General features: G+C 35.3%; 1 protein-coding gene across 1 annotated transcript in view; it reads left to right on the top strand.

Moving 5' to 3' along the window:
- The window catches only part of MMS22L (MMS22 like, DNA repair protein), a 138,411-nt gene that overhangs the window by 19,341 nt on the left and 106,989 nt on the right, over positions 1-12,081 (top strand). Inside the window, exon 10 of the mRNA XM_025382898.1 lies at positions 8,434-8,610. Within this exon, the coding sequence (XP_025238683.1) occupies positions 8,434-8,610 (177 nt within the window). The remainder of the gene's footprint in view (positions 1-8,433; positions 8,611-12,081) is intronic.

Raw genomic sequence — 12,081 nt, 5'->3', positions numbered from 1 at the left:
TATTTTTTTTTCAAGTTTTGTTGTTGTTCTATCAGAAATCTTTTAGACTAAGGTATTTACTACCCATTAGTAACCTAGAAAACATTTTAGTCAGGAAATGTGGCAGGTTTAGAAGATATGTGGAGAAATAAAACAGGTTTCTATTACTCAATTTTATCTTATTTCAAGGAGGGAGGAAGAGAAGCAGAAAAGGGAAGATGAGAAACTTACTTTCACTTCATTTTCAGTCATGTCTTCAGAACAGGGCTTTATTTTATTTCAAGTACTGTAAGTTATTGAAAAAGAGAAGTATCCCTAGGTAGAAGTAAACAGTCTCTTGTAAAACAATATCAAAAATGGTTTATGTTATATGAAAGGGTACTTTTGATTTTTTATGGATTTAAAAATTTTCCAGTTTTCTGTAATTTGGGGTTTGGGTGCTGCTATTTTTTTTTTTTTTTTTTTTGAGACAGAGTCTTACTCTGTTGCTCAGTCTAGAGTGCTCACTACAGCCTCTGCCTTGTCATGATCTTGGCTCACTGCAGTCTCCGCCTCCCAGTTCAAGCAATTCTCATGCTTTAGCATCCTGAGTAGCTAGGATTACAGGCATGCACCACTGTGGCCAGCTAATTTTTGCGTTTTTGGTAGAGACAGGGTTTTACCATGTTGCCCAGGCTGGTCTTGAACTCCTGACCTCAAGCGATCTGCCTCCCTTGGCCTCCCAAAGTGCTAGGATTACAGGCATGAGCCACCATACCTGGCCTGCTGTCTTTTTTTAGTAACAACTCTTATTTTTGTAGGTTTGCAAGTACTGTATTTATTTTGAATTATTACTTTAGCATCAAATAAGTGTAAACTTAATATATCTTTGTTGAGTTAAAATTTTTTTTTTCATAACTTAGAAGCAGTTGCTGAATTGCGTAAACTTGAACTTTGGCTTTCAGGCATTATGGGGTACAAGAATAGAAGATACAGTTCAGAGTTGATGAAGTTGGTAGCCTACAACTACACCAATTATCCATAAAACTGGGCACTCAGAAAGATGAACTAGAAACTCAACTAGATCTGAAAGGACAATTGACTATCTTTAACCATGGTGCTTTTCAGAAGTTTAAAATTGCGTCTGTGTGTTTTTTGTTGTATTCTATCCCTTATGTGGGATTACAGACTGAGTTCATGTTACCTAGATTTTATTAAAAATTTCAAACAGTTGAGCCGAGGAGATCAAGGATACAGTGAGCCAAGATTGTGCCACTGCACTCCAGCCTGGATAACAAAGTGAGACCTTGTCTTGAAAAAAGAAAAAAAAAAAATTCAAGCCATTGAATTCTGGGTAGCCAAGAAAAATGGATGGATGCCTAAACCCACATCTGCCTACATAATCTTCCAACAAAATATAGAACAGCAAAATCAAATATATCTACGGTTGACTCTTGAACAATGTGGGAATTAGGGATGTTGACCCTCCCCCCAACATGCAGTCAGAAAGCTGCATGTAACTTTCGACTTCCCCAAAAAACCATTAGTAGCTTACTGCTGACTGCAGTCCTTACCCATAACATAAAGAAACAATTAACATGTATTTTGTATGTTGTGTACATTATATACTGTATTCTCATGATAAAATAAACTAGAGAAAATAAAATGTTAAGAAAACCTTAAGAGAATATATACTTACTTCTCATTAAGTGGAAGTAGGTCACCATAAAGGTCTTCATCCTTATCTTCATGTTGAGTAGGCTAAGGAGGAAGAGGAAGAACAGGAGGGGTTGGTCTTGCTATCTTAGGGGTGGTAGAGATGGAAGAAAATCCATATATAAGCGTACCCATGCATTTCAAACCTGTGTTCAAACGTCAGCTGTATACAAAAACATGCATATTATATAACTGCAAATGGGAGTGCTTAGTACCGTCAGTTTTAAAAACAGAAAGCCGCTAAAGCTCTTACCACAAGCCTTTCTAATAAGGCAGGGCAGTCTGAGAAAAACTGCTCAGAGAAGAGAACTAACAGTGGTTATATTTTAAAATCATTGCCAGAATGTGAAGATACTGAAAAAATTTTCTTATAGATCAGAAAACTGATGATAAGAAAGAAACATAGAAGTGTCCATATTACATGGAGTTTCTGTAGAATAAAAATATGAAAATAAGTCATGGTACCTACCCATTGGTGATTGGGTGATGAAGAGCACCAGAAGAGAAAGCAGAGAATTTAAGGTCTTAAAACACCACCACCAAAAAAAAGAATAAATCAAAGGACTCATACCCATTCCCACCACCCAAAAAAAAAAAAAAATTCGGTAAAGAAATGGGAAAATGGGACTTTGGTGCATTGTCAAAAGAAGGTGCCCCTGAATTAAGAATCTTTTAAGCTAGTCCTAATCTACAAAATGAACGGAATGAAACTAGACCCTTATAAACTTACTAGAAAAAAACAGATTTGATATACTTTACTTGATGGCATCCTCTCCCCCAGAAACAACTGTATAAAACAGAAAAAAATGACAGCATTGTAGATTGAATTAATTTGTCTGTTCAGACTACATCTGGGGGTATAGAAAAACACCTTGAATAAGATACTCAAATGTTAAAAACAAATGGACAGAAAACGGATTGGATGGAAAGAATACATTGCATGTAGGAAAGAAATAGGAAGAGGAAAATTATATCAGAATTGACTAAATTACGAGATGACTAAGGGGAATAGACTTAAATGAAAATTTAATAAGGGGCATAGAAGAAAGGTTGAAAAACAACTAAGGGAATAAAAATGAGATAAATATGAAGAGAGTGAGAAAATGGTTGAGGTGGAAGATAGGCAAAGATGAAATAACTGTACATATAAATGCAATCCCTAGAAAACAATGTGATATAGCTAATATTAAAAACTATAATCAAAGGAAACTTCCCAGAAATAAAAGATCTAAATCTATATTTTGAAAAGGCCTACTGGATAATTTGAAAGATTAACCCCAAGCAATCCACCCAAAGACAGGTCTTACTAAAACTGTTTCACTTTAAACATAAAGAAAAAAATCTCCAAGTTCTCTAGGCACAAAGACCAAACAACTTATAAGAGCAAAATAATTTTATTGACACTAGACTTGCAAAGTCAACTTAAAGCAAGGTCTGAATGCAGCATTTAAAATGACTCAATGAAAAAGTGTGCGCCAAGGATTTTGTAACTTTGACGCTAGCACTCCCACTTCCAGGCATTTACTCTAAATGTATACCCTCCAAAATTAAAATGCATATGCATATGTTTATTTATTGCAGTATTGTTTTTATAGTAGTATAGTAGAAACTATCTAAATTCTCATGTATAAAAGAGTGGTTGAGCAAACCATGGTCTATCTGTACTCTGAAGTATTATTCTGTATTAGTGTGTGTTCTCCAGAGAAACAGAGCCCATAGGATATATAGATTTTTGGATTTATTATAATGAATTGGCTCACAGAGTTTTGGAGGCTAAGAAGTCCCGAATCTGAGATTGGCAAGCTGAAGACCCAGAGGAGCTGATGGTATAATTTCCCGTCTCAGTCCAAAGGTCTGCAAATCAGGAAGGCCAATGGTGTAATTTCCAGTCTTGAGTCCAAGTCTGAAGGCAGGAAAAGAACAGTGTTTCAGTATGAAGCACAGGGTGTCTTCTCTACCCTCAGTATGACTTTTTGTTATATTCAGGCCACTAATGGATTGGATGGCACCCACCCATATTAGAGAGGGCAATCTCTTGACTCAGTCTACCAATTAAAATGTAACTCTCAACCAGAAAACCTTTATAGACACACCCAGAATAATATTTAACCAAATACCTTGGCATCCTGTGGCCTGCTCAAATTGACACATAAAATTAACGATTCTATTTATAGTTATGCAATAGAATGAGGAAGACATCTGAACTGATGTGGAGTGAGTTGCAGAATGTATTGTTAGGTAATACAAAGTTCAAAACAATATAGGATGATGTTACCTTTTGTATAAGAAATTAGGAAAAAGGAAATGTGTGTGTGTGTATATATGTGTGTATATATGTATTCAATTGTGCACAAATACTGGAAAGACAAACTATTGAGATTGGTGGGTAGAAATGAAGATGGATGGGTGAAAATGGAGTGGAAGGGTTTGATGTAATTATTTGGGTAGTTCTGACTTTAGAATCATGTTAATGTTTCACATGCCCCCAAATTAAATCAATCTGTATGAAAGGTGCACTCAGTGGAATATAACAGAAACAACTGAACTTAAATGTATTTTAAATGAGTAACACTCTTTGTGGAGATTGGCAGTACTAACCCAGGTAACTTTAGAATGTACTATTTTGACACTACTATAAGGCTAAAGACAAAAGAATCATAAAGAACTGTAAATATTTCACTTAGGAGATTTGTTTTTTACATTGTTATGTGAAGATTAGCAATTTAAAATCTATTCTATTTGTATTCTTGGACTGGACAAATTAATAAATACATTGTGTGTAATTGGAGTCAGGTTCGTCTGTGTTGGGAAATTGAGTTATACATATGGAAAGAAGAAAAGCCAGCATGAACCACAATATTTTGGATTAGAATTTGATATAGTGTGAAATACTTCTTTTTAATATATAGGACCATGTATAAATGTATATGTGTGTGTGCATGCATCCATTTCCTACCTTTTTCACTGGGTGGGCTTACAAGCAATGATCCTGAGTAATAGTATACATATTGCAGCTATATCTTAGTTTCAAAATAACCATTCTGTAGTGAAAGGAAACAAGAGTCTGACCAAAGGGCTGATTACAGGATGAAGCATGGAAAGTAAACATAAGCCTGAAACATCTTGTACCAGAAACTAAGGAAGTGCTCAAAAAATGATGAGTACATGTCAAAAGGACACTAGAGTCAGCATTAAGGTCTATAGGCTAAAATAGCTTTATTTTTCCTCACTTTTTAAAGAGATTAATAGGTAAAGAATTTTAGGTTGACAAATACTGTTTTGATACAGTAAGGATATCATTCCCACTGGTCTCCATTACTGTTGAGCTACAAAATAGTAAGGGATTGTAATCTGTTCAGTAGGAATATGTGAGTCCCTACCGATATAAATAAATTGGGAAAATTGAAACTCTTCCTAATAGATGTAGAGTCATGGAATTGGAAAATCACCATTTGACAAACTCCATGGTAATTGTTTCAGGCAAGAATCCTCAATGGATGCTTAAAGGAGTGGACAAAACTGATGAAAAATAGCACATGTACATAGTTTGCTAAGATCTTTACATAATATTTATCAATTATAAAAGGGAAAATAATAACTTTATAGTACAGAAAATGTGGCAGGTACTACCTTAATCAAGTAATCAAAGTTAACTATTAATAGGACCGGTTGATATCATGTGACACCAGTATGATGCCTTGAAAGTACAAAAATAGGCCAGGTATGGTGGCTCACGCCTGTAACCCCTGCACTGTGGGAGTCCTAGGTGGGAGGACTGCTTGAGCCCAGGAGTTCAAGACTGGGCAACGTAGAGACCTCGTCTTTACAAAAAATAAACAAGATTACTTATGTGTGGTGGTGGCATGCCTGTGGTCCCAGCTAGTTGGGAGGCTGAGGTGGGATGATCACTTGAGCCCAGAGTTTTGCACCACTGCCCTGCAGCCTGGGCAGCAGAGTAAGACCCTCTCCCCCAACAAAAAAAAGAATAAAATGCGTAATATCAGACAAACCTAAATATCTGATATACTCTTTAAAAATATCAACCTTATGAATGGTATAATCTGAGGAACTCTTACAGATTAAAGGAAGCTGAAGAAACTAACAGATTAAATGATGTGATAGCTAAATGCATCTTATGATTACTGCATAATGGTATAGTAGACTAATTTTGAATAAGATCTGTTATGCACAATAAAAAGATGGAAAACATGAAAGAGTGGTTAAGAGACATTAAGAATAGAGAGGATGTCTGATATACTTCTAACTATAGTTAAAAAGGAAATGGAACAACAAAAATATTTGAAGAAAAAAATGACTTGAAAATTTTCAAATGTTAATGAAAGCTAGTCAGATAAATTCAAGGAACGCACATAGGGTAAATAAAAAGAAAAAATACACCCAGATGCATCACAGTGGAATTACAGAAGACCAAAGACAAAGAGAAGAAATTTAAAGCATCAGACAGAGAAATGTGTTACTTTATTTTAAGAGAGAAGATCTCACTCTGTCACCCAGTCTGGAGTGCAGTGGTGTGGTCACAACTCACTGCAGCCTCAACCCGTTGAACTGAAGCGATCCTCCTGTCTCAGACTCCTTAGTAGCTGGGAGTACAAGTGCATGCCACCACGCCCAGCTAATTTATTTTTTTGTGGAGATAGGGTCTCTCTGGGCTGCCCAGGGTGGTCTCAAAGCAATCCTCTGCCTTGCCCTCCCAAAGTGCTATGATTACAGGTGTGAGCTGCCACAGCTGGCCAATATAGCACTATTAAAAGAGTGACAATCAAATGGACAGCTGACTTTTCAACAACAACGGAGGCCAGTGGGAATGATATCCTTATTGTATCAAAATAATGTTTGTCAACCTAAAATTCTTTACCTATCAATATCTTTAAAAAGTGAGATAAAATAAAGCTATTTTCATTGAAGCAAGATCGAAGGGAATCCTTAGGCAGAAAAATGCTGATGCCAAAATGGGAATTCTGACACGTAGAAGAAATAAAGAGCAAAGAAAGTGGTACATGTTTTGTATAAATCAGTAATATAATTTATTGGAATTAAAAAATAGAGCTAAAGCATATAGTAATAGTAGCATCTAAAGTTAGTAGGGCATAAATGAGCTAGAGTCTTTTAAGGTTCTTGTTTGTTCTAAGAGAAAGGTCTATATTAACTTACTAAGACATTTGGATATATGCTGTTTATTTCTTAGATCATCACTAAAAGAAGAAAATTGGACTTTTTAACTTCCAAGCAGGTAGATGGGGAAAAAATAAATATCCAACCCTAGAGAAGGAGGTGTTGGTGGATACAGTAGGTATACAAATAGAAATATGCAATAAGATTGTAGATTTAAAACTAAATGTATTAGTCATTATATTACCTGCAATGGTACTACTAAAAGCTCCATTTAAAAGACGTATTGTCAGGATAGATTGTAAGCTGGTTTACAAGAGTCATATCTAAAACAATATATCAAGGTTCAAAATGGATAGAAAAGATACAAGAAAGTGACGTATTAAATATTGGAAAAATTTTGACTTTAAAACAAAAAAGCATTAAGTTACTTTATAGTGATGAAAGGTTTACTTTATCAGTAATATAAATTTAAATTTGTAGTGGCTAATAACATGGTGTTAACCATAGCAATTTAAAATGGACAGATTTTTAAAGAGAAATACACATGCATAGAAATAATGAAATATATTTCTAAATAACTCATAGATTAAAGAAGAGATGATGGAAATTATAAAATATTCTGAAGTAAATAACATTCTGTAGACTTAAGTTTTGAAACTACAGCTAAAGTTATAATTAGAGGGAAATTTGTAACTTTATATGCAAATACAGGAGAAAAAGATTGAAAATTAATGAACTGAGAATTTATCTCAAGATGTTAGCAATAAGCCCTTCATAGTAAATCCAAAGAAAGTAAAAGGAATGCAATTTAAAAATTAACAAAAAATTATGAGATTAAAACAATGAAAAAGATAAAATGAGCCAAAAGTTGGGTCCTCAAATTGATACCTAAAATTGGCCAATTTTATTTACAATTACAAAAATACTCAATACTAGAAATATAAAAAGAAACATGACTTCAGTTTCTGTATACATTAGAAAAGTAAGAGATACTGTCGACAACTTTATGTCTAATAACCTGAACATTTACATGAAATACCTAGAAAAACCTAAAACTCACTAAATGTTCTGCAATAGTAGATTGAATAACTGTTTTATCATATAGTCATATACTGGAATATTGCAATGAGCTATGGCTGTTTTCATTAATATAGATGAGTTCAGAAACGTAGCGTTGACCAAAAGAAGCAAGTTACAAAAGAATTAGAAATAAGCTGCTTGAGAATACAGACATGCATTTAAAAAAAACAAAATACAGATGAAGCCACACAATATGTAATATAGGCTGGTATACCTGTGTGCCAAAACAAAAAAGCAAGGAAATGATTTATCATGAAAGTCAGCAAAATTGTTACCACTGCATGGAGGAAGAAGATGTGGTGACATGTAAGGTACTTCTAAAGTACTATTTATGTTCTGATTCTTAACCTGGGTATTTTTATTATTTAAGTTTCATATATATATTTTGTCTTTTGTATGTATGCTTCATTATAAAAATGGAGAAAAACCACTAAATCAAAGGTTATTGAAACTGTCTTAATTTAATGGAATCAAATTACCTCTGTTTCTATAGTCATTTTGGAACTGTCTTAATTTAATGGAATCAAATTACCTCTGTTTCTATAGTCATTTTGGAACTGGTGGAATAAACTACTTAAAACACTGCTTGAAAAATCAAGTGACCAGAGAAGACCCTCTGTGCCTGTAATCCAGTCCAGGGATCCATTAGGTTTTAGTTGGTGGATTATTACTCATGTAGCATCATTTTACCAGTTTGATCGCCATGGAGTACCAGATGAAATGGTAAGACTTCATTTTTTTAAAAACTTTCTTATATTGTGAATTAATACGTAATTATTTGGACAAATTAGAAGATAAGTGAGCAGGAACAAGAAAAGTCAGACTACAATCACAGAGATAAATTATTTATATCCATGTATAATGTTTCTGTAAACATCTTGAAAAATTATAAAGTTCATGATTTAATTGTTTAATTAAAAAAAATAATTTGTAGAAGATTTGGTATGTAGTCCTGGCCCTGCTGCTGAACAGTTGTGTGACCCTGAGCAAATTACTTAAACCTTTCTGGTCTTGTTTTCCCTTAACAAAAAATCATGGGATTGGATTATCACAAAGGTTCTTTGTAGTTTTAAAATCTGTTATGATTGGCAAATAAATTTCTCGAGGAATGAATTACTTATTTTTGTGAATAATTTAGTAAAAGTACTGCAGAATAGCACTTCTTTAGTGAAGCTTTTTGCTAAGATAATTTATTAAACAACCATGAAGTTTGCTTCTAATAGGAAGAGATTTTAACTAATATATTAATTTCTCATTAGAAACATTTTTTACAGTGTTACTTTAAAACCCCATGAGTAAAGTCAGCTAATAGATGTATACTTTGAAGACCTATTTTTATACAATTTCTACCATATTCAGAAATTAATAGTATTATATTATTATATCAGCCTATCAGCTCCGTAGAATAAACATCTAGAATCATGAAGCCAGTTTGTCTGTATTTGCAAAATTGGTCTTTTTTATGGCAGTGGTTCCCAAACCTGGCTGATCATTAGACTTACTTGTGAGTTTTAAAAAATCCAGGTATCTAGTCCAGCTGCGGTGGCTCATGCCTATAATCCCAGAACTTTGGAAGGCCAAGGCGGGTGGATCACTTGAAATCAGGAGTTCAACATCAGCCTGGCCAAAGTGGTGAAACCTTGTCTCTACTAAACATACAAAAATTAGCAGGGCATGGTGACACACACCTGTAGTCCCAGGTATTTGGGAGACAGAGGCAGGAGAATTGCTTGAACCCGGGAGACGGAGGTTGCAGTGAGCCGAGATCACACCACTGCACTCCAGCCTGGGCAACAGGGTGAGACAACATCCAAAAAAAAAAAAAAAAATCCAGATACCTAGATCTTAACTGTGGAAATCCTGATTTTTAAAAAGTTCCTTGGTTCTCATCCTCTATGAGGTTTGGGAACCATTGCTTTATAAAACATATTCTTTGATAGGCTTGATAGATTTTCCTCTTTGGAATATTGGATAGACCCAGCTTTGAGAAGTCATTCATGGAATCTGAGGGTTAGTTAGTATCATAGAAATGGAAAGGGTCTCAAAAAGTCCTCTAAATAATTCCTCTAATAATAAAAGGTCCTGTAGGAGATCCCAGAATACAGTGAAATAGTCAGAAATTGCTCTGAGGAGTTCACACACAGCCCAATATCAGTGTATTTGAGTATTCTACCAATTTATTGAGAAAAGTCAATGAACTTCTCACAGAAAAGAATTGTGTGTTTTTTGCTTATATCCATGATTATGTACCATGCTAATACAGAGCAAATAATAAATTTTAGCAATTGCCACTATTACTATAGTAGTGCTTTTATTAAACGTTTTTGTGGAGTTAATGTGATTTCAGTTTTTTTTAATTATTAGAATATTAGAACAATATTAAAGGAATTAAGAAAATTTACCTGTAATTCTAAGGTCATAATATAAGCATTTGCATTTCTCTTCCTTCAAATCAAAACCACAATGAGATACCATCTCACACCAGTTAGAATGGCGATCATTCAAAAGTCAGGAAACAACAGGTGCTGGAGAGGATGCGGAGAAATAGGAACACTTTTACACTGTTGGTGGGATTGTAAACTAGTTCAACCATTATGGAAAACAGTATGGCGATTCCTCAAGGATCTAGAACTAGATGTACCATATGACCCAGCCATCCCATTACTGGGTATATACCCAAAGGATTATAAATTATGCTGCTATAAAGACACATGCACACGTATGTTTATTGCAGCACTATTCACAATAGCAAAGACTTGGAATCAACCCAAATGTCCATCAGTGACAGATTGGATTAAGAAAATGTGGCATATATACACCATGGAATACTATGCAGCCATAAAAAAGGATGAGTTTGTGTCCTTTGTAGGGACATGGATGCAGCTGGAATCCATCATTCTTAGCAAACTATCACAAGAACAGAAAACCAAACACCGCATGTTCTCACTCATAGGTGGGAACTGAACAATGAGATCACTTGGACTCGGGAAGGGGAACATCACACACCGGGGCCTATCATGGGGAGGGGGGCGGGGGGAGGGATTGCATTGGGAGTTATACCTGATGTAAATGACGAGTTGATGGGTGCAGCACACCAACAAGGCACAAGTATACATATGTAACAAACCTGCACGTTATGCACATGTACCCTACAACTTACAGTATAATAATAATAAATAAATTTAAAAAAAAAAAAAAAAAAAAAGAAAATTTACCTGTAATTCTAAGGTCATAATATAAGCATTTGCATTTCTCTTCCTTTTTAACTTTAGTTCCTCCAAGTATATATTTCTCATTTTAATCAATGTAAGTAAATATGGCAATTAGTTGTTTCTGAGTTTCTGTTATGTATTAGCATAATACTAGGTGCCTATCAGAGGATACACATGAAATAGATTGTACTACTTTTTTTTTTTTTTTTTTTTTTTTGAGACGGAGTCTCACTCTGTCGCCCAGGCTAGAGTGGAGTGGCGTGATCTCGGCTTACTGCAACTTCTGCCTCACGGGTTCAAGCGATTCTCCTGCCTCAGCCTCCCAAGTAGCTGGGATTACAGGCACACACCACCACGCCCAGCTAAGTTTTGTATTTTTAGTAGAGATGGGGTTTCACCATGTTAGCCAGGCTGGTTTCAAACTCCTGACCTCAGGTGATCTGCCTGCCTTGGCCTCTGAAAAGTGCTAGGATTACAGGTGTGAGCCACCACGCCCTGCCAGATTGTACTACTTCTTGCTTCAAGGAACATGCTTTTAGGTTATTAATACTTGGTGGAACTGTATAAACAGTTATTTGAATGCATAGTATATTTCAATATTAGTTGATATTGACCCCCCAGATATTCTCAGTGTGGTAGACAATCTAGTCAGATTAATATATATCATTGCTATTGCTATTGTAATATTGAATTGCACTGATATAACCACCCATGGTTGCAGTGCTGAAATCACTCTTCTATTTCTTTCTTCTTTTTTTTTTGAGATGGAGTCTCACTCTGTCTCCCAGACTGGAGTGCAGTGGCGCAGTCTCGGCTCACTGCAAGCTTCGCCTCCCGGGTTCACACCGTTCTCCTGCCTCAGCCTCCCGAGTAGCTGGGACTACAGGCGCCCGCCACCACGCCCAGCTAATTTTTTGTATTTTTAGTAGAAACGGGGTTTCACTGTGTTAGCCAGGATGGTCTTGATCTTCTGACCTCGTGA

This window comes from Theropithecus gelada, chromosome 4, assembly GCF_003255815.1.
Source record: "Theropithecus gelada isolate Dixy chromosome 4, Tgel_1.0, whole genome shotgun sequence".
NCBI classification, from domain to species: Eukaryota; Metazoa; Chordata; class Mammalia; order Primates; family Cercopithecidae; genus Theropithecus; species Theropithecus gelada.
Note: the sequence above shows the minus strand (reverse complement) of the source record. Positions and strands in the feature narration are given on the sequence as shown.